Source organism: Sarcophilus harrisii, chromosome 4 (assembly GCF_902635505.1).
Source record: "Sarcophilus harrisii chromosome 4, mSarHar1.11, whole genome shotgun sequence".
Taxonomy (NCBI): Eukaryota; Metazoa; Chordata; class Mammalia; order Dasyuromorphia; family Dasyuridae; genus Sarcophilus; species Sarcophilus harrisii.
Window position 1 is genome coordinate 224235965 of NC_045429.1, and position 24922 is coordinate 224260886.

General features: G+C 33.7%; 1 protein-coding gene across 1 annotated transcript in view; it reads left to right on the top strand.

Annotated features, from left to right (window-relative positions):
• Positions 1–20572, top strand: part of ME1 (malic enzyme 1) — a 238082-nt gene extending 217510 nt beyond the window's left edge. Inside the window, 5 exon segments of the mRNA XM_031964580.1 lie at positions 4710–4815; positions 6778–6920; positions 9324–9497; positions 15579–15677; positions 18742–20572. Of these exon segments, the coding sequence (XP_031820440.1) occupies positions 4710–4815; positions 6778–6920; positions 9324–9497; positions 15579–15677; positions 18742–18912 (693 nt within the window). The 3' untranslated portion in view covers positions 18913–20572.
• The last annotated feature ends 4350 nt before the right edge of the window (positions 20573–24922 follow it).

The following is a 24922-nucleotide window of genomic DNA, read 5'->3' on the forward strand; positions in this document are numbered from 1 at the left end:
TGTGTGTGTGTGTGTGTGTGTGTATATATATATACACCAATAATATAACATTTAGATTCTTAAAAGAAAAGCTAAATTTGAGTTATAGGGAAAAATAGACAGTAAAGTTTTACTAAAACTAATTCCTCTTTCCCTTTTTAGAACTAGATGAGCCATAACATTTAGAAAAGTTAGTTTAAAAACTTCTAGAGAATATTGAATGGAAATAGAAAGGAGCATACCTTTTTCTCAACTGTACATGGTGCCTTAACAAAAATTGGTTTTGTATAGGCATAAAAATCTCACAGCTGAATGCAGAAAAGCAAAAATATTAAATTCATTTCAGACTATAATACAATAAAGCTTGCATGCAGTAAAAGTCCATTGAAGCAAATAATCAAATCCTAAAGAATAAATGGATCAAAGAAGACATCCTAGAAACAATCAATAATTTCACTAAAGAAAAAGAGAAAAGAACCCACATGTGCAAAAATTTTTGTTACAGCTTTTTTTGTGGTTACAAGGAACTGGAAATTGAATGGAAGCCCATCAGTTAGAGAATGGCTGAATAAATTATGATATATGCGTGTTATGGAATATTATTGTTCTATAAGAAATGTTGACCAGGATGATTTCAGAGAGGCTTAGAGAGACTTACATGAACAGAGGACCAGGAAATTGTTGTACATGGCAATAGCAAGATTATACATTGATCAATTCTGATGTTCTTGGCTCTTTTCAACAAAGAGATGATTCAGGTCAGTTCCAATGGTATTGTAATGGAGAGAGCTATCAGCACTCAGAGAGGATTATGGGAACTGAGTGTGGATCATAAGATAGTGTTTTCACCTTTTTTATTGTTTGCTTGCTTTTTTCTCATTTTTTCTCCTTTTTGATTTGATTCTTCTTGTGCAGGATATAATTATGGAAATATATATGAAAGAATTATACATTTAACAGATATTGGATTACTTGTGTAGGGGAGAGGGAAGAGAAGGGAGAGAAAAATATTTGTAATACGAGGTCTTGCAAGAGTATTGAAAACTATCTTTGTGCATATACCCTGTAAATAAAAGGCTATTAAATAAAAAAAAAAGAAAGAAAGAAAACTATCTTTGCATATATTTTGAAAATAAAAAACTATTTTTTTAAATTAATTAATTTTTAAAAAGAAAATGATAATGAGACATCTCAAAATTCTTAGGTTTAGTCAAAGTAATACTAAGGGTAATTTTTTTTTTATCTCTAAATGCATATATCAATAAAAAGAAAGAACAGATCAGTGAATTGGCCCTGCAAAAGCAGGCAACAAAAATCCTAGAAAAAGAACAAATTTAAAGTGCCCAATTCCTGCAAATCAAAGAAGAGATTAATAAAATTGAAAGTTTAAGAAAAAAATGACCAAACACCAATTCAACTAACAAATAAAATTAGGAGGTAAGTTTTGGGGAGAAAAAAAGAAACAATAAAAAGATAGACCATTGGTTAATTTGATTTTTTTTATTAAAGCTTTTTATATTTCAAAACATATGCATGGATAATTCTTCGACATTAACCCTTCCAAAACATTATGTTCTGATTTCCTCTTCTTCCCCCAACCCTTCCCTACATAACAAATAGTTCAATATATGTTAAACATGTTAAATCTAATATATGCATAAATATTTATACAATTGTCTTTCTGCACATGAAAAAGCAAATTATAATTTGATTTTTTAAAAGACCACAGTAGTAGTATCAAAAATGAAAAGAGTAAATGTACCACTAATGATGATGAAATTAAAGTAATTATTGGAAGTTATTATGCTCAATAACATATTAGTAAAGTAAATTATGTAAGTGAAATGGATATTTACAAAAATACAAATTGCTAGATTATCAGAAGAAAATAAAATATTTAAATTACATTATCTAAGAAAAAGAAATTAAGCCATAGAATCCCCAGAACCAGATGGTTTTATAAATTAATTTTTACAAAGCATTAGAGGAAAAATTAGCCTCAATACTCAAATACAGAATTTAAACTCTTTTGAAAAGTAATGGAGTTCCTTTTATGTAACAAATATAGGTTTAATAGTTTAACCAGGGAAAGCAAAAACAGATGTCAATTTTTCTAATTAATATTAATGCAAAATTTTTAAAATAAATAATAAAATTTTAAAATTTAAAAAATACTACCAAATACATTACAGCAATATATCACAAAGATTATATATTATGGCCAGGTATAATTTATACCAAGATTACCAGACTGGTTCAATATTAAGAAAATTATCAGCATAATTGATCACATTGACAATAATGATAACAAAAATTATAAGATTATCCCATTAGATGCAGAAAAAGCCTTTGATAATATAATAACCATTCCTATTAAATGCTAAAAAGCTTAGGAATCAGTGGAGCCTTTCTTAAAATAAGTTGTATCTATCTAAAACCAATAACAGGCATTATCTGTCGGTGAAATAAGAAGTTTTCCAGTTAAATCCGAGGTGAAGCAGGGATATCCATTATGACCAGTATTATTTGTTACTGTGTTAGGGATGCTAGCTATAGCATTAAGATGAGAAAAAAAAAAAATGAAAAAACAAAGCACAGAAGTAAAACTCACTCTTTAAAGATTACGTGATAGTATACTTAGAGAACCCTAGAAAATCAGCTAAAAAATTTAGTTGTATCAGTTAACAACTTTAGCAGCTTTACAAGATATAAGATAAACCCAGTAAATCATCAGTGTTTCCATATAATGGAGGGAGGGGGGGAAGCTGAACAGCAGGAAGAGATAAAATTCCATTTAAAATAACTGCAGACAATTTAAAATACTTGGGAGTATATCAGCCATGACAAACCCAAGGACTATATGAACACTTTTATAAAGTATTTCACACCAATCTAAATACTAACAAAAATATTAATTGCTTATGCGTAGGCCAAACTAGTCTAATAAAAATGACAAATATTTATTTGGTGCCATCCCAATCAAACTACCAAAGATTTACTTTAGAGCTTTAAAAAAAATTCATTTGGAAAAACAAAAGATCAAGAATATCAAGAGATAGAAATGTGAAGAAAGATGTCACAGAAGTACCAATTTTAAGCCATGTTGTGAAGCAGTTATCATGAAAACAATTTAGTACTGGCTAAGAAATAGAACTATGGACCAATAGAATAGATTATACACAATACGAAGAAATAGAGAACCATAATAATCGAAGAAATAGAGAACCATAATAATCTAAGTATTTGATAAACCCCCAAATCCAAGCTTTGGGGTCAAGAACTCAAATTAGGTGACAAAAATTGCTGAGAAAATTAGAAAGCATTTCAATAGAAACCAGCCATAAATCAAGATATCACATCATGTATCAAAATAAAGTCAAAATGGATACATGACATAACTTAGACATAAGTGTACATGACATGATTTAAACATAAAGGTTGATTCCATAAGCAAATTAGGGGTGCGTGGGAATTTTTTCTGTCAAATTGTTGAGAAGACAGTGACTCTTCAAGACTAAAAAAGATCAAAAAAAGTTAAATGGATAATTTTGATTAGTGAAATTATAAAGGTTTTACACAAACAAAAGCAAAAACAATATAGCTTAAATTAGCAGAAAAGTGGGAAGAAATTGTTTGCAAAAAAATTCTCTGATAAATGCCTTACCTCTCAAATATACAGAGTATTAAGCTAGATTTGTAAAAATAAGAACTATTCTCCAAATATTAAATGTTCAAATGATATGAACAATTTTCAGAAGATATCAAAGCTACCAGTAGTCACATGAAACAGTGCTCTAAAACACTGATTAGAGAAATACATATTGAATAAAGCGCTGTAAAACTGTGCATACAGCTTTGACCCAATAGTACCAGTGCTTTATATTACAAAGAGATTAAAAGAAAGATAAAAGAACCTGTTTGTACAAAAATAGTTATAGCAACTATTTTTTTTGGTAGCAAAAAATTGGAAATCAAAGGGATGCCCACTAATTGGATAATGGCTAAACAAACTGTGGTCTATGGTTGTGATGGAATACTATTATGCTTTAAGAAATGGCAAGGGTGGTGATATCAGAAAAACCCAGGAAGACCTGTAGGAACTGTGAAAGGAGAACACTGTACATGATAATATTATTGCAATGATGATTAATCATGATCATTATACTCTGATCAAAACAATAATCCAGGACAATTCCAAAGCACTCATGATAAAAAATGCTATTCATCTTCAGAGAGAGAGTTGATGATCTGAAAGCAGATTGAAACATACTTTTCTGCGTTTTTGATTTTGGGTTTTTTTTTTTTTTTTTCTTTTTTTGCCATATGGCTTATATGAAAATACATTTTGCATGATTTTACATGTGTAATTGGTGTCACATCATGTGCCTTTTCAATGGGGCAGAAAGAATTCAGAACTCAAAGAAAAATGAATTTTAGGAGCAGCTAGGTAGTGCAGTGGATAAAGCACCAGCCTTGGAATCTGGCAGACCTGAGTTCAAATTGGCCTCATATCTTACTAGCTGCATGACTCTGAGCAAGTAACTTAACTCGATTACCTCCTCCCTATAGCCCCTCTCCCACAAAAAAAAATTAAAAAGTTAAACGAATAGTGAAGAAAAAGAAAAGTCAAATGTAAACCTTGGTTATGAATTATGTAACTTACAATGATGCTACTTTAATTCATGTCCATTTTAGCAGATTTATCATTTCTTTTTATTTGTTTTATTTAGGGACGTGCTTTTTTAACACGTGAAAAAGAGAAATTTGTCCACGAACATGATGAAATGAATAACCTTGAAGAGATTGTCCGAGAAATAAAGCCAACTGTTCTCATAGGTAATACTACTTTTTTTCCCCCCTTTTTAATTTGAATTTATACTGTGTATGTTTTTACAGTTTATTAGAGAAACATATTGCTGTATTTAACTTGAGCTCAAGAGAAGTTTACTTAATGGAATTCTGAACTTATAGAATTAAAAAATCAAGTTATAAATGCATTTTAAGGAACAGCATCTTTTTAAAAATATTTTTTATTATAGCTTTTTATTTAAAAAACATGCATGGATAATTTTTCAACATTGACCCTTGTAAAACCTTCTGTTCCAACTTTTCCCCCTTCTTCCCCCCCCACCCCCTTCCCTAGATGGCAGGTAGTCCAACACAAGTTAAATATGTTAAAGTATATATTAAATACAATATATACATACGTATTTATATAGTTGTCTTGCTGCACAAGAAAAATCGAATTTTATTTCAACAACAATACTATATGATGATCAATTCTGATGGACCTGGCCATCTTCAGCAATGAGATGAACCAAATCAGTACCAATGGAGCAATAATGAACTGAACCATGAACCAGCTCATTCAGCAAAAGAACTCTGGGAGAAGACTAAGAACCATTACATAGAATTCCCAATACCTCTATTTTTGTCCACCTGCATTTTTGATTTCCTTCACAGGCTAATTGTACACTATTTCAGAGTCCGATTCTTTTTGTACAGCAAAATAACGGTTTGGACATGTATACTTATTTTGTATTTAATTTATACTTTAACATATTTAACATGTATTGATCATCCTGCCATCTAGGGGAGGGGTTGGAGGGAAGGAGGGGAAAAATTGGAACAAAAGGTTTGGCAATTGTCAATGCTGTAAATTTACCCATGCATATAACTTGTAAATAAAAAGCTATTTTTAAAAAATTAAAAAATAAAATGATCAGTCCCTTCTCCAAACATGGAAAAAAAAAGAAAGAAAGAAAGAAAGAAAGAAAAATCGGATTTAGAAAGAAGGTTAAAAAAAAAAAACAAAAAAAAAACCTGAGAAGGAAAACAAAAATGCAAACAGAAAATAACAAAAAGAGTGGAATTGCTATGTTGTGGTCCACACTCATTTCCCATAGTTCTTTCTCTGGGTGTAGGGGGCTCTGTTCATCACTGATTAATTGGAACTGATTTGGATCATCTCATTGTTGAAGAGAGCCATTTCTATCAGAATTAATCATCATATAATATTGTTGTGGCAGTGCATAATGAGCTCATGGTTCTGCTCATTTCACTTAGCATTAATTCATGTAAGTCTCTCCAGCCTCTCTGAAATCATCCTGCTGGTCATTTCTTACAGAACAATAATATGCCATAACATTCGTATACCACAATTTATTCAGCCATTCTCCAATTGATGGGCATCCATTCAATTAAAGAATAGCATCTTAAAAAATGACCAAATTAAGAAAATACCAATACCAATTTGGTACCATCTTATTTCTGCATACTACCATCTTATTTCTGCAAATACTAGGTGTCTCAGATAACTTTAGCAGTCTGTAAGCATGACAATCCACCTAGAACATAAGCTCTTTGACACAAAGAATTATAAGTTCTAGTTATTGTTAGGACCTGGAGTGAGATCTAGGACTTATTTTTTCCCTTATCTTTTCTCAATGTCTTCCATAATGCAACCATAAGCAAGAGAGAAACATGTTGTTGTCTCAGTCCTACTGGGACAATTAGCATAAAACTTTAAAATGTCCATTGCGAAAACAGGCATGAGATTGCTTCCTTCATGTTCCCTTTGTTCAAAATTGTGAATGTGTAAAGAGCTAAAATAAGAACTATTTACACTTATGAACTTCTCTCTTCCTTTTTATCATGGTAGTTTAAAACAAAAGACTCATATTTTATTTAAGTCAACTCTAGAAAATTACAACAAAACATCTTGTTGCTTTTCTAGATACTCCTATGAGTTCTTGATGGTTGAAATAATCACATTCCTTTTCATTGTGTCTTGCGCAGGAGTTGCTGCCATTGGTGGTGCTTTCACAGAACAGATTCTCAAGGACATGGCTTCCTTCAATGAGCGACCTATCATTTTTGCTCTAAGTAACCCAACAAGCAAAGCAGAATGTTCTGCAGAGCAGTGCTACCGAATGACAGAGGTAAAAAAGGAGGAAGACTGGCATTTTGAAAAATAAATTTGGTTTGACCCAAGAATCTTAGAATGGTAAATAAGTCCTGGGAAATGATAATAAAGAAAAGGCAAAAGATACTTTTCTAAGTATTGAAAAGTTCATAGCCTGAGATGGCAGTTGCTTGCTTTTCTAATCTATTGCTTGGAGCAATAAGATATTTATCCTGACATTCAATACTTTTTGTAAAATTCAATGATATTTGATCTTTCTAATTTCATTTCACTGACTAATGTGATAAACTCATAAATCTGGAACTGCATCAGAGGGAAAAAAGAGCCTATTCCCAATTGCTTACTGTAGTATTTTGATGTCTTTTACCAGCTGTTCCCAAACACTGAAATATACAATACAAAGCCATAATTTTATTTTTGCTCTGCTAAAAGCTCTCCTCCCAGGTTCAGGTTTTGATGCCAAGGGTGGAACTTTGGACAGCTAATCTTCCATTTAGCCAGCCTATATACATGAGCCTCTAAATTCTTGATTACTCTACTGCCTCAGAGAATTAAAGTAACATTCATTTCAAGCAACATTTGACCTTTTTTTCTTCAAAATTCTTAAATGAAAAACCTGGGAAATTTATTATTAAAGAATAAGAAATTTTAAAAAATAGTTATTATAGAATTGCATAAATTTTATATTTTTATTTCTTTAAAAAAAAACTATCAAGATGAGACGAGAAGAATTAGTCTGTGCTTCAAAGAATGGTAGCAGACTGGGGATGGGATTAGGGGTGACTTCTCAGCTTGTTGTCCTCAGCCTATTCCTTAATCCCTGTTGCTTTTGGTATAAATCATACATGACACTTCAAGTCCAAACTCTGCCTTTTCATTGGCTCATCCTTGGAATGCTCTCCTTCCTTATCTCTGTTCACTCCTGGTCTTTCTCCCACTTCAAGTGGCTTCTCTTTGAAATCACCTTCTCACTACTCTATAAATATCTTGTTTGTACTTAATTGTTTGCATGTTGTCTCCTAATTACAATGTGAGTGACTAGAGGGTAGAAACCGCTTTAGTTTTTCTTTGTATCCCCTGGCATATATTGGCATGTATCCTGGCATATATTGTTTAATAAATAAATGTTTGTTGACTAACTGAAAAATAAATATATAAGTAAATTACTAAAGTCATAGAAATGTAAATAAACCAAACCAAAGGATAGTTTGAAGGTAAAGTCTTCTTCCATTTTAACAATGCTTGTAACTGGGACAGGATGGAGTATAGGTGGGTCAGAGGAGGATGGCTAACCAAATGAAGAAATTTTTATGGTGCCTCTGACTCTCAAGTTTCCTTTGAAACCACTATTCTTCCTGAATATTGGTGGTTTTGAAATCTATACACAAAGTTATCATATTGCTGGAGGTTTTTTTAAATGTAATTTTTAGTGAACTGCAATTCAATTTATTTATAGCAGTAAATTTCTTACAATTGGTAGTTTTGTGCAGTAACCAAAGCTTAAAGATATTCAATCTGTCACCAAACTTGCCTTGATAACATGCTACCAAATGAAACAAAATACTACCTTATACAGGCTCACTTGGAAAAATAACTTCTCAACTTTGCAATTTTTTATTTCTTGAAATAAGTTTGAATTGTTAGGTTCTATGGCTTAAAAAAAAAAAAAAAAGACATCACATTGCAAAAACTGATATTTACAGGGAGAGAATTCTGAAAGATCTGTTGTTTGTCCTTTGTTCTTGGAGAGGACTATGACATCAGGGAGATGAAATCCTGACATAGAAGTGAATTTCAGAATTTAAGTGAGGGAGGTCTGTGCGAGGTCACCTACCTCACTTTCCTCTCCAGAGCCATTCGGTTCCAGTGGCCAGACAGAGATCAGGATGACTGGAGATGGCCCCCAGGATGCAATAGAAGACCTGGGCCTTTCTAAGCTAAGGTCTTTAGCAGGTCTCAGTTTGACTGAAGCCTCACCCATTGATTAAGGCTATGTAAGAAATGAGGCAAAAATCTATTTCACTTAGTCCAAAAAAATCTAAATAAATGAATGAATGAATCTTGGAGGGTTTTGTTTTGTGAAATAGACTTCTTGATTGATAGAAACTTAATGTGTGGTGCGGTCATTGCTTTAAGAAAATGTCATTACTCTTTAAGTGTGTACTGGCACCATGAACAATTGACACAATTCCCAGGTCAGCTCCTAATGTCAAATGCTACACATCTGACCCTTGAATTTAGTACAGTGACATTATGGAAATCTGCCCAACTTTCTTTGTGAAGGTGCAATTAAAAAAACCCCAAAAACATTAACTTTCTCTGCTAAAATACTGATTATGGCCACAAGATAGCTCTATTATACTTTACTTTAAAACATACACTGTTTTCTTGAAAATGCTTTATTTTTTTCCTATTCCAGGGACGTGGAATTTTTGCAAGTGGCAGCCCTTTTGATCCTGTCACTCTTCCAGATGGTCGCACCTTCTATCCTGGTCAAGGCAACAATTCTTATGTGTTTCCTGGAGTAGCTCTTGGTGTTATAGCATGCGGATTGAAGCACATCACTGATAAAATCTTTCTTACTACAGCTGAGGTATGATTATGAAGTGTACTGAGTGACTAGCTTACCTAACACTTCCTTCACACAGCTAGAAAGTATAAGAATCAGTGTTCTAGGTATTTCAATTCCAAGTCCAAAAAAAACTTTTCTTTGTACCACACAGCATATCTTTTCAGAATAATGAGTTTTTCAAAAGCAAAATTTTTACCTATTTCATGTTCTCATGCTTTAATATATTTTACAAACTAAAAACTTGAGGAAGTAATTTTTTAACTTAAGAATGCCCTACAAGTACAAATCATAATTAAACTTAATTAAATTGGAATTAATCATCATTATATTTCTTATCATATAAAATGTTGTTATGAATAGAAATTATATTTGCATAAGTCTTTCTGTATCCAGTAGCCTGCCCTTCCCAGAACAGAAGAGTTTCAGTGACTGAAACTGCCCTGTGGCAGTAGATGTCTGGAAGAAAGAGTGTTCCTGGCTTTTCCTGAACTGCACTGGGAGAATGGCATCTGATATTTAGAGGTTCCTTTAGCCCAGCAAAATATATTAAATATAAGCAGATGTTCAAATTCAAAATAATTTTTTTCCATGCTCTTCTTACATTAAGGAAAATAGAATCATTGTCTGTTTATAACAGTTCTCTTACCAGGAAAAGGAAAAAAAAAAGTCTTCGAGTTCCATAATCAGTGGATTTTTTTTTTTTTATCCTAAATCACTCTGGCTCCCTCTAGTGATTGTTTGATTGCCCAAATTTGATGCCCTTAAAAAGAGGTAATAATAATACCAAAAGGAACTAAGTTAAAATAAACCAATATATGAATTTGATTAGCTCCCTAGAGTCCTACTTTGCTCTGTATAATCTTATCTTTTCATCACTATTCCTGTCTCATATTTTCTATCTTCTGCTGCATGCATTCTGCTTTTTTAAAATACTATTGGCCAACTCTAGTTAGAAATTGCCCTCTCTTGTTTGCTATAATATAATGAAAATTTGTTTAAATTTGACCTACTTTTCTGATCAGTATATAGATTCCTTTTTCCTCATCCCTTAACTGTGTAGTCTAAGAGACTTAATCCTGAACTCTTTTCTGAAATCTCCTCTATTCTTATGTCTTTACCTATTACTTATAGTGGTGATATCTCTGTATAGTCATATTTTTTCATTTATGTTTCTGTCTATTATTTTCAGCTGCCTTACAGATATTTCCAAATAAACATCTTAGAATTACTTCAAACTTATCTTATCCAAAACCAAATTCATCATCTTCCTCTCAAACTGGTTTCCACTCCCAATTTTCGTGTCTTTTAATAGCATTACTATTTTTTCCAGTGATCTAAGGATCAAAACCTTAGCTATCTTGAATTTTCCTCCTTTTCTTTCTTTTTTTTTTTTTTTTTTATTTTTATTTAATAGCCTTTTATTTACAGGATATATACATGGATAACTTTACAGCATTAACAATTGCCAAACCTCTTGTTCCAATTTTTCACCTCTTAACACTTCCACCCCTCCCTAGATGGCAGGATGACCAGTTAGATGTTAAATATATTAAAATATAACTTAGATACACAATAAGTATACATGACCAAAACATTATTTTGCTGTACAAAAGAATCAGACTCTGAATTATTGTACAATTAGCTTGTGAAGGAAATCAAAATGCATGTGTGTATAAATATAGGGATTAGGAATTTAATGTAATGGTTTTAGTCATCTCCCAGAGTTATTTTTCTGGGCATAGCTAGTTCAGTTCATTACTGCTCCATTAGAAATGATTTGGTTGATCTGTTGCTGAGGATGGCCTGATCCATCAGAACTGTCATCATCTAGTATTGTTGTTGAAGTATATAATGATCTCCTGGTCCTGCTCATTTCGCTCAGCATCAGTTGTTAAGTCTCTCCAGGCCTTTCTGAAATCATCCTGTTGGTCATTTCTTACAGAACAGTAATATTCCATAATTTTCATATACCACAATTTATTCAGCCATTCTCCAACTGATGGACATCCATTCAGTTTCCAGTTTCTAGCCACTACAAAAGGGCTGCCACAAACATTCGTGCACATACAGGTCCCTTTCCCTTCTTTATAATCTCTTTGGGATATAATCCCAGTAGTAACACTGCTGGATCAAAGGGTATGCACAGTTTGATAACTTTTTGAGCATAGTTCCAAACTACTCTCCAAAATGGTTGGATTCATTCACAACTCCACCAATAATGATCAATGTCCCAGTTTTCCCCATCCCCTCCAACAATCATCATTATTTTTTCCTGTCATCTTAGCCAATCTGACAGGTGTGTAGTGGTATCTTAGAGTTGTCTTAATTTGCATTTCTCTGATTAATAATGACTTGGAGCATCTTTTCATATGACTAGAAATAGTTTCAATTTCTTCATCTGAGAATTGTCTGTTCATATCCTTTGACCATTTTTCAATTGGAGAATGGCATGATTTTTTATAAATTAGAGTTAATTCTCTATATATTTTGGAAATGAGGCCTTTATCAGAACCTTTGACTGTAAAAATATTTTCCCAGTTTATTGCTTCCCTTCTAATCTTGTCTGCATTAGTTTTTTTGTACAAAAACTTTTCAGTTTGGTATAATCGAAATTTTCTATTTTGTGATCAGTAATGATCTCTAGTTCTGCTTTGGTCATAAAGACCTTCCCCTTCCACAGGTCTGAGAGATAAACTATCCTATGTTCCTCTAATTTATTAATAATTTCATTCTTTATGCCTAGGTCATGAACCCATTTTGACCTTATCTTGGTGTACGGCGTTAAGTATGGATCAATGCCTAGTTTCTGCCATATTAGTTTCCAACCTTTTCTTTCATATGCAATCTTGTCAGCCCTTTCCAGAATTTCTTGTTTTAGCCTTTTCTTTCCATTCACATTGCTACCATCTTAGTCCAGGCCCATATCACCTTAGTGCTAGATTACTCAAATAGACATAACTTATTTTATTTTAACAGCCCCTCTTTCTTGGATCCATTAAACACACTACCCTTAGGAATAATCTTCCTAAAACATCTCCATATATCTGCCATTAAATCTAAATAGAGTCTTGGCATTCAAAGCCTTTGGTATTCTGGCCCCTACACTATTAAGTGATCCCATTTTATCTCCCAGTGTTTATCTAAAAGTTTTTCCATTCAGTCCAGTTTCTTTACTATACCCTAAATACTCCATGTTCACTCAGGGAGGTAAAGGGTAATGAAAAGTTAGAATACTAGATTATGATCTGGGATACCTGGCTTCTCCTGCTAAATCATTAGATCACCAGCTAGCTGTGTGACCTTATGTTATTTTTTAACCTCTCTGTACCTCATTTACTTTATCTGTAAAATGAAGTGCTACACTAGATTTCCAAGGCCCTTCTTCATGATATATTGCAATGATATGATTATGGTTCTACTATTTTTTCTGAACCTTCAGTTATGTTATTTGTTTTTCTACATGTATATACCTTCATCTAGACTGTATCCATCATTATCAAAGTTAACAAAGCCAAGCTTAAGTCCTCACTTCTTCATTAAGACTTGTCTAACACATGCAACCTTGAGCTGCTCTTTTGTCTGTTTGTTTATTCTTTATTTGTACTATACATTTTTGGTACTTAGAATCTGTTCGGAATTGTCTTCTAATTGCTTCATGTAAATCTCAAATTGACACTTAAGCTAAAAACATCATTCTAAAAAACAGCCTCTCTTCCTCTAAAAAAACAAACAAACTAAAAACATCATTCTAAAGTGCTTCTCTTGTTTCTCCTGTAGAACAAGGGACAATGTTGAGTTCATGTTAGGTGGTCATTAGATTCTTAATGAATTCTAGTGAAGTTACTCATTCTGTAGGTATCGGTTATGTGGAAGTGCCAAACAACCCTCCCTGCTAAGGCCCCAGGAGAGGAGTGGACTGTTCTTTGTTAAGAGTTATTTATCTCCAGCTTATCAAAGAAGGATTTTAATGAAATGTTTTTAGGGGCTCTGAATTTATACCTGATATGATTGATTGATAGATAGATGATAGACAAATGGAAGGACGGACGGACGAATGAACGGATGCATAGATGGATGGATGGATGGATGGATGATATACATACATACATACATACATACATACTATACATATATAGAAGTAGGTAGGTAGTACAATGGATATAACTCTGAACCTGGAACCAGGAAGACTGGCATCCAAATTTGGGTTCAGACATTTATTAAATTTGTATCCCTGAGTTATACATCATTTTAACGTCTATTTGCCTCATTTTCCTCAACTGAGAAATGGGGGTAATAATAGTACTTACCTTTCAGGATTGTTGTGAGGATCAGATGAGATATTTGTAATGGGCTTAACACAGCTCTATATAAATGTTTATTTATTCCCTTCTCTCCCTAATAGATGTCCATTTTATGAGCATGGTGAACCATGCCATGCTTTGGCAGCAGTTTAATAGTCAATATTTCTGAATATTGCATCATATCACCAGAAATGTGTTAGTTAGTTGAATGGCAAATTAATGGTTTTTGCTTGGCACAAAGTAGCTGTAGCTTTATAAGAAGTATATATGATATTAATTGAAGATATAAAAAGTAAAATGTGATAATAAATTCCCCTACAGGCTGTTGAATTCGTCTTGAATATCTCTTTTTCATTTCTGCTGTTACCACTCTAGATTCCTCATTATATATGACTTGAAATGTATTGTCTAACAGTGATACCGGCCAATGAATACTCTGTCCTGGAAAAGAAGTGCTGCTCCAGTCACTCTGTCAATGGGCATTTATTAAATCTTTACTGTATCCCAGGCTCTGTGCTGAGCTCTGGGGTTACAAAAAAAGCCAAAACATGACTTCTACCTTCAAAGAGTTCATAGTCAGATGGACTGGAAAGCAGGCAATTAATTATATACATATAAGATATAAACACTGTAAATCTGTATAAAGGGAAAGTAATCTCAGCTAGAAAATACTTGAAGAACAGTGTCTGGAATGAGGAGGGATTGAGAAAGTGTCATTTGAGCTTTGTCTTCAACGAAGCTTGGGGAGCAGGCAGGTGGAGAGGGGAAGAAGAGCACTGGGGCCTGATGACAGGGTCACGTTGGCGAGCCCTTCCAAAGGGTCACCAAACAAGCATGCTCCCAGCACTTCGCTCTCATTGGCCAGAACATTTACTTATATATATTTTTATATAATTACAGATTTATAATTTATGTTATAATTATAATTAATGTTATAATGAAGGAACCCTTCTGACTGATTTCTACCTCTTTGTGGAGCTTCTTCCCCCTTTACAATTCATCTGAAATATCCCACCCAAATTAGCACAAGACTGCCACTTCCTGCTTTTTAACCACTTTTTAACTACTAACTGAAATTTATCATTCCCTTCAATTATGAATGTAGTTAATAAATCATAGTAGTATTAGCAGTACCTGTGACTTAGTCAACAATAGAAATCATAGATATTTTTGTATCACATTACAGTTGTTGCAAATATCCAGAAATATTATTTATGCTCACTACTCCTTTGAAATTACTAGATTTAGTATACTAGCTATTAGACTGAACATGATCCCAGTTTTCCTGTCTATAGACTGCATAATTGATTTCCTTTGTAATCCTATGTACTTTGTTTTAGTCATTTAAAACATTACTGTAAGAAGGAACCCATAGTGTTCTTTAACTGCAAAGGAGTTCCATTACACAAAAGAGGTTAAGAACCTCTATCTAGGGTTTTTTTTAGTCTAGTTTAATCTATAAATATTCTTTATATTAGATTCATGTTTGGAAATTCAAAAAGATATTAAATTGTACTCAAAAATGGTTTAGGCAAATATTATTCATATGAATTAAGTTGCTATTTCCAAGCTCCTCACACCCACACCCATCACTCATACTGTTGTAATAAAAGCCTACTTTATGAGCTGAAATGTTAGGCAGTATGATTCACTAATATTGCTATTATTTGTAGCACCAAATCTTCAAGTTTCTGAGACCTAAACACTTAACAAGTGTTTGTTTACTTTACAGAATTTCCATTATGGATCACAAATTATCTTGGATGGCTAAAAATTCAGTGTTTTTCCATTTTATTTCTAGGTTATAGCTCAAGAAGTGTCGAATAAACACTTGGAAGAGGGTCGTCTCTATCCTCCTTTGAATACCATTCAAGAGGTTTCCTTGAAAATTGCAGTGAAGGTAAAACCTCTCCCTTTCTATCTCCCTTCATAAATTAAATCTGGTCATTAAAAAAAAAGTACACACACATCTTCCTGCTTCTTTATCTCTCACTTAGACTATTTTAACAACCCCCTAAATTGATTTCCCTTGCTTTTATTCTTTATTCTTTCCCATCCGTATATATACTTAAAATAACATTCCTTATGAATGTCAGTATGACTATGTCACTCTCATGCTCAAGAATCATCAACTATAAATACAAATTTATCAGCCTAATAATTACTATCCTGAACAATCTGGCACCTGATTCCTTTTTTTTTGTTTAATTTTTCAACCTAAAATGATCAAGTATTTTCTCTTCCTACCAACTCCCTCTCTTCTCCATTGGAGAATTTTGGGGTGGTTTACAAACAGACTTGTAACAAATATGCATAGTCAAGCAAAACAAATTTCTATATGGACCACATGCAAAAACATAAAGTTCATTCTATATCTTGATCCCATCACCTATTGTCAAGAAAGTACACTTCGTTATAAGTCTTCTGGAATCAAGAATAATCAGTGCTGGGGAAGCTGGATGTCACAGTGGATGGAGCACCAATCTGAAGTCAGGAGGATCTGAGTTCAAATGCAGCCTCAGATACTTAGTACTTACTAGCTGTGAGACCCTGGCAAGTCATTTAACCCCCACTTGCTTTGCCCCCCCCAAAAAAAAAAAAAAAAACCCATCAAGAATCATTACTGCATTGTTTTCATTATATAAGTTGTTCTTTTTTGGTTCTATTCACTTTGCATCAGTTCATACAAGTTTTTCTGAAACTGTCCATTTCATTATTTCTTATGGCACAATGATATTAAATTATACTTGTGTATTATAATTTGTTAAGCCATTCTCTAATTGATGGACAATTCCATAGTTTCTTTATCACTACCAAAAAGATCTTTTGTGAACATTTTGTATAAATGCTTCCTTTGCCTATTTCTTTGATTTTTTTTTTTAAGGGTTATAGGTCTACTAGTAGAATTATTGCATCAAAGGGTATACTCATAGCCTTGGATTAATTTTTTATACGCTCCTCTCATTTAATATTTAATAATTTGCCAAGAAGCCTTTATAATATACCTTATATTGCTCCCTTTTCTCTATACTAACTCAAGTCCTCATCATTCTTGTATGCACTACTGCAATAGACTTCTAATTGTTCTCCCAGGCTCTAGTCATTCCCATCTCCAAGTCATCTTCCAAGTAGCTGCTAAAATGATTTTCCTAAAAAACAGGTCCTGCTTTGCCAATTCCATATCCAAAAAGCTCCAATTCTTCCTTTTAACCCAAGATAAGATACAAACTCCTCTTGTTTGACTTGTAAAGCCTTTCACCATCTGGATACAGTTAGCTTTTCAGATTTATTCCATATTACTCTGTTCTCTATAGTCTTAGAAAAGTATGTAAATGCCAGCTATTATTTCTGTAGAAGAATTCATATGGCCAAGGAAGTTTGGAGAGTTTGGTTTTTTTAGGATAGTAAAGACTTAAGTATTTTTGTATACAGAGGAATCAATGAAGATTGAACCTAGCAGAAAGAAATGAAACAATCTGAAGGAAGTGGAAAGTTATTGATTCAGAAAAGCATAGCTGGAGGGGTTACCCTTTTAAATGATGAAGACTTCATCTTTTCCAGCCCAGAGATGAGAAGGAAGAAAGAGAGAATAAGTGAAATTTGAGAAAATCTGGGACAGTGAGGAAGATGTGATTAATCTCTTATAGATTTTCTTCATATAATAAAAAAAAAAAGGTTTCTTTTAAGAGTACATTAGAAATAGGGATGGAAACATGCTAAGTTCAAGAAAGATTTAAACCAGCCATTTCAGGTTTATGATGGGGAGTCAACTAGTCAGCAGTAGTGTGCAATAATGAAGTTAATATTGACAGTATTTTGGAACAATTCTAGTAATGTTTTCTATATTGCAAATGAGAAAGTGGGAAAATGGGGACAAACTTGGTTTGGGATTTGATAAGATGGAAATGATAGCTCATAACAGCCAATAGTATAGGATATTAACAAATCTAAGATTGAAATTAGTAACATTGAGTCTCTGCTTCACAGGCAACAAATGAAGCCAGAAGGGTGATGATGGTTGGACATAAATATTCAAACTTAATAGTTATTTGTGTACATCTTATCTTTACCCTCAAGCTTAATCTCCTACTCACAGTTAATAGCTCTATGAGGTCAGGAACTCTGTCATTTAAAAAAATAATTGTCATCCCATAAAATGGGTTGGGAATGCAGGAACAGTGGTTTCCATATTCCATAATGTTGGTTGAATCAAATGTTCTGAAAGAACAGATTGAGAAACTAATTGTCACTGTATCAATGAGGAATAGATTCGTTTAGCATGAAAAAAAAAGAGTACTGGAAGGTAAACTCTTTGGATAGAAAGAGTATTTTGAAATTTAAAATTAGAAATTGCAGAACTATTCAGATACATCAGTGACTAACAGGCATTTCACGTTTGAAGACAGGCTAGCAAATTTCAGGAAAAACTGGGATTGGTATAAGCTGCCAAACAAGAAGGATCAGTTATTAATTATTGTAATATAAGGGCATAATTTATTCTAGTAATTATATAATAATCCTTATGCCAGATTAACGATTTGGCTATTTTCTCTTACAGTTTTTACTTTCATAATAATAACTAGAATATTCCTATCCAAACCTATCTGACTTAATAAAAATATAATACTTTTCTATCTATAAAAGCTACATATCATGAAAAATCATCATAAAACACTTAGGAAAAGATTGTTTTCTATGTTAGGTCAGAGGAGATTGATCTCCCTGTATATAAGAAAAAGAGAGACAGAGAAGGACTTAGTATATGTTGTATTCTGACAAATTTGGATTCTGATAGATTCTGATCTGACAATGTCTTTTGATGTCTGAGTAATGTTTGATTCCTGAATTGCTCATTGATACATTGTGATTCCATAATGAATATAATATACTACACTATGCAACTAGTTACTCCTTTAAATTCAATATGTTTATTAATATATGTGTATACTTTATTGTATTTCCAGATCGTGGAAGTATCCTACCATGATAAATCAGCCACTGTCTACCCTGAACCCCAAGATAAAGAAGCATTTGTCCGTTCTAAGGTTTACAGCACTGATTATGATCAGATTCGACCTGACTGTTACTCTTGGCCTAAGGAGGCAATGAAAATACAGACTGTAAATCATTTCTAGAAATACAGTACAGTAGTAAATATTTGTGGCTCTGTTAATGGCGTTTTGAAGGTTTTTCTTTGTCAAGATGAACAGTTTTTATAATGATTGAAAAAGCTCTTAAATTAACATGATAATCTTTGTTCATTAACTTTGTAGTTTAATTATCTCTTGGTTGATTTAATCCAGATTAGGATAAACAGCCCTTTGGACAATAGTCCTATATTTGCATTCTGTTCATTCATATTTTCAGTATTCATCTTTGTGTCCCAAGTTCTTTTTAAAAGTTGTTGAAAATCTGAAAAAAATTCTCATTATTTTTAATAGTACATTGAAGAGTAACACTAAAAACTAGCAATAAATCAATATAAGCAACTTTAAAATATGTGATTTTTTTGTTAACCATTTTGTTAAGCTATACTTTTTTTTATAAGAACAGTAAATTTTGGGAACAGAGCCTTTATACTAACAACAGAAACTACAGTGTCAATATTTTTGCAGTTTCTAAAGACTGACTCAGGTTTTCATCAATACCCCTTGATTGTGTTGGTTCAATTTATGCAACTGGTTAAAAAATTTTTTGAAGAAGGCTCAATCAATACTGTTTACAATGCTTTGTACAACTCCCTGTTTGTTTATTTCCTTTCTATCATTCTCCTTATTCAGTAATGCTCCACTCTGTCCACTGCATTCCCAACAAAGAACTTCACCACCTCCTTAGATATGCCTTCCCACTATGAAGTTATCATGCCATAGCTTTGGGGAAAGGGACCACCCCCTTATTTCCAGTGAAGGCCCATTCTTATTCTCTGTGATAGAGTGACAGTGAAATAAAGAAGGCAGATGAAAAAAAAATTGTTTTTAGCAAATTTCCCTGGGTGTTCCTTTTAAAAAGACCCCTGGGTCTGACACTAACCTCAGTATCCATAATAAGCTGTCTTGCTGTATAGCCCAGTGCCATAACTTAAAACTAGATGACTAGAATATTTCCCTCTTTTCCGTTTCAACTATGATGCTTCTCCATTAACTCAGGAAATTGAAAACTTAGCTGTATTGCACTAAAATAATCTACCTCTGGAGTTCAGAGGGAAATTTCAAATGAAATTTATATAACAATATTCCCAATATGTCACCTTTATCTGTTTTTAGTTATATTTTATAAGAAATAGTCTTGAATCAAATATAAACCATCATTTTAAAATTACCATGACAGCTATAGAATTGCATTTCATGGGATGCTGAAATGAGTGTGATAAAGAGTTTTACTCTTAACAGCAATTGACCCAGTGACAAAAGACCTCAAGCTCAGGTTTAACAGTCATTTATTATTTATCTATAGAATTATTTTAAGAAATTTTCTTCCTTTTAAGGTCATGCTTTTGGAGATATACTTCAAGGTAAAATGTACTAGAAAAAGTATTTTTTGCAAAGTTGAAGACTAAACCGAATTTTGTTTTAAGGGATTAGAAAAATAAAGCAGTGGTAGAAGTAGGAGTTTTGAGAATACAAGTCATCATAGAGAGTTAAGTGTAATTGTTTTGTGAAAGTAGTAGAATGAATTTCCTAACTTGTCCATTTCCATGTTTTCTTATAGCACTAAGAAAACCTATTTACCTATGCAAAAGGATTGTAATAAATTATTAAAAATGTAAATGCTTAACTAAAGAGTGAATTAATAAAATAAGATGCCCATGATCTTTCTTTTCTTTTTTTTTTTTTTTAATGATTCCTATCAGTACATCACAAATCGATCATTTGTCATGACCTTGTGTTAGTTGATATCATGGGTTTAAAAAAATTAAATTTTACTATGAAGCGGCAACAAATTAAATATTTTATTGTTAGCTTTTCATGTATCTTTTTTCCAATGAGCCATAGATTAAAAAGAGAACATAAATCCAGAATTCACAAGGAAAATTGATAATATGGCATTAAAATATAGCAGACATATATAATTGTAATAATTAGTCTTGGCCCTGAAGAAAAAAATGAGGAAATCCCCCTTCTTCCTTTTCTCGGAGTTTTTATGGCAGCAGAGTGTCTCGTATATTATCAGATTTAGAGGTTTATATTGGATTTATTTAACAATTTTTCTTTGTTACCAGGAAGTAACTCACTGGGAGGTGAGATACATATATAGATATATATTTGAAAATTATTATTATGTGGGAAAAAAGTGAGTAAGATCTCAGTTTAAAAAGAAAGGAAAAAATAGATGATAGAGCATTTAAATTAATATTTTTCAATTAGTAATACAGAATTTTTTTGCACCTCAAGCAAACATCACTAAGTCTGCTTAGGCAGAAGTTATATGAGGATAAAACATTCCTCTTGGGGAAATGCAGTTTCAGAACACAAGCCTGAAGGAACAATTTATTCAGTATTTAAATGGACTTTCCTGGAATGTTTTGCTCAACCCCCCAAGAAAGCAGGCCATTTGGTCACTTCCTGTTTTAACTAATGTTCTTGATTAATGAAGTGCAAAGGTAGGACTTTTCTTCACACTGACAACCACACTGGTGATGGGAGTAGAAAGGTCCTCAAAGCAAAGAGATAAACCATTCCCTTCCCCAAACCTACAAAATATTATATTAGAACTGGAAAGCAGCTTCAGGTTCTGGCCCAAGTTTTTTATTTTACAGAAAAGAAAACTTGAGACCCCATAATGGGGAAATAATTTGTGGAAGATCATTTAACAGGAAAGACCTAAGAAACTAGAACCCAGACCTTTCAGGTCCCAGAATTAGAATGCTTGCAACTTGATTGTTGAAAGGCAGCTTCCACTCTATAGTCCTCAGCAGAGCATTTATGAATGGCTCAGAAAAAGGACTAATCAAGAAGGGAAGGTTCCACTTGGTCTTTTAAGTCCCAAAATCAACACTGCTTTTGGCAAAAATGTTTGCGAAGCTGCGGGGCACAAAGCTTAAAGGGAAAGTAAAAGTTTCTAGGACTGAAGGGGTCTTACCTCCCCTCTCACACCCCCATTCTCTAAGAATCTCCTCCTTTTATCCCCTCACTCAGAAGGAAAGTGGCTGAGAACTGAACCTGGGAGCATCCAGGGGCTTTCCTTCTCCAACTTGGTACTGTCTAGTTCACAAAGCAGTCCAGGGTATCCTTTCTGTTCCTTCTCCCCAGACAATGAGACCTAGATCCGTCCTCTTGATGTACACTTCCCTCCCTCTCTTTTTACCCACAGTCTTCACTCACCCCCTAGCTTGCCCTGCTCCCTTACAGTGAAAGGAACATGACTTCTCTCTCCATCCCTCCAAATCTCAGAAATAATCAAACTAACTGGGTGAATTCTCCATACCCACCTCTTTTTTTTTTAAATAATAGCTTTTTATTTTTCAAAATACATGCAAAGATAAGTTTTCAACATTCACTCCTGTATGATCTCAAAACCTGTATTGACCAGTAGGTGAATGGGAGAAAATTTATTTCAAATCACTAAATATCCCAAGAGTCCTGAACCTATTTCCCATCTTATCCGGTATCCATCAGAATACCAGGTCCTATCTGGCTTGGGGATTTTGCTAACGTGGCACTTTGGCTCCCTTCTCCCCACAAAAAAACAGAAATCCACCTCTAGAAACTCTGCTTCCATCCACCCTGAAACTAGTACTCCTTTTCATTAGTGGGTGAATGATAAATAAATGTAATGAAAAATAACATGCTAATACTAGGAATACAAGCAATCTAGATAAGCCCTAATCTCAAGGAACTACCATTGCAATAGAGAAAGGCAACATATAAAGTGAAAATAGAGAGGCTGGAGTTTGCGATGGCAGGGAAATGATATGGAGACCTAATTCTGGGCAAGATAAGGGGATAGATCACTATACATAAGGCACAGACCAAAGGGGCTATGGATGGCTGGAGTACTAATTTGGAAATAGCCAATATCTTGATTTGACCCCAGACTATGGTTCATTTCTCAACCTTGTCAATAAACTAGAATCAAGCAGGAGTGTTGGTCATTTCTACTGCCAGTTTGCCATTTCATCCTTCCTACCTCTTATTCTTGTTCTCAAATCAGTTCTAACATCACTACTAGAAAAGTATCTGGCACTAAATAAACAACTAATGCTTAATCATTTGGCATTAATCAAGCCAACGAACACATCTTAGTCTTGGGGTAAAGGCAGAGTTTCTGGAGGGAGACTCCTGTTTCTAGTGGGGAGAAGGGACTGAAGTGCCATCTTATATTACAAATTTGTTACTATGAAGATCAAATGGTGTTCCTTGGCTCCCTTACATGTGTTTTGGCCCCCTAGTAAATCAGGAGATCCTTGACAGAACTTCATTTTTTATATTTCTATCCCTATTGCCTGATATCAATATGTCCTGCACATAGTAACTATTCAGTCAGATTTTGTTTATTGATTGATAGGTGGACACCATTTTGGGGAAAATCTATCAAAACCTCTTAAACTGTGAGTTGCAATCACATAACTGAACATGGGGCTTGCTTAATTATGATTTATTATCAGTAAATGTTTGGTTCATATACCTATTTTATATATCTCTATACTAATGAGTGAGTAAAGATTTCTTTGGCAAAAAGAGGTCATGAATGGAAAAAATTTAAGAAATCATGCTTTATACAAGCCCTGCAGAGCTCTTGGATATGAACTTGGGGAATGGGGGGGAGGGAAAGGGGGAATCTTCATCAGAGGAATTCTATTTTCTGTCTGGGACAAAGGACTATAACCAACACCAAACATCAAAAGAACACAATTTTAGGATGGGTTTGCCTGGCCAGAGCTTTTTATTTGGCTGCTCTTAGCTAGGTATGACTCAGTAGGGACTAACCCCTCAGGAAGACTTTTTGTTTGTTTGTTTTTTGTTTTTTTTCTGAGGCAGGTTGGGATTAAGTGACTTGCCCAGGGTCACACAGGCAGGAAGTGTTAAATGTCTCCTGACTTCAGGGCTTGTACTCTATCCATGAGGTACCCCTCAGGGAGACTTTCTAATCTCCGTTAGGATCGCAGAATCACAGACCTAGAGCTGCGAGGATCTCAGAGGCCATCTAGTCAGACCATCTGCCTTCATTTTATAGTCAAGGAAACTGTCCCACGTGATTTTGTCTATCAACTGGCATAAGTCTGAGCACACAGGACTGAATATGGGTCCTCTCCTTCTAAGTTAGTTTCCCTTCACTCCACACCCCATCACCCAGTAGATATTCCCAAAGAGTGAAAGTCCAGAAGAAGGTACCAATGAGTAGCTCAGAGGTCTTATTACCACTGGAGACAGCCCACAGAGACATCTCGCCCAGCACAGACACACGCCTAGTGGGAAGCGGCTGTAAATAGAGATTTCACCAGAAGATATCAGCATTTCTCTGCAGTACTGAAGGTAGATTACTTCCCTCTCCATGCTTCAACCCTAACCACAGGGGTTTCTGGCATGGGCCTCTCTACATACTTTCTTCCTCAGCACTCATCCCTATATAAGTATGACCCACGTTTGGTTCTTGGTCACATGCATTTTCTTTTCACAATAGCTTTTTATTTTCAAAATACATGCTAAACATGATGGTTGTGGAAATATGTATAGAAGAATTGCACATGATTGACATATATTGAATTGCTTGCCATCTCGGGGAGAGAGTGGGAAGAAGAGAGGGAGTTGGAAGAGTGAATGTTGAAAATTATTCATGAATATGTTTTGAAAATAAAAAGCTTTAATCAAAATTAAAATTTAAATTAAAAAATGCATGCAAAAAGATAAGTTTTCAACATTCATTCTTGCAAAACTTTGTTTTCCAATTTTTTCCCTCCTTTCCTCCATTCAGCAAAGTAATCCAATATCTGAAACGTGCACTTTTTTCTATGCATATTTCCACATTATCATGCTGCACAAGAAAAATCAGATCAAAAAAGGGGAAAATTAGAAAAATAACAAAAAGCAAGCAAACAATAACAAAGATGAAAACATTTTGCTGTGGTCCATATTCTGTCCCTCACTCTGGGTGCAGATGGCTCTCTCCATCATAAGTTTATTAGAACTGGCCTGAATCATCTCATTG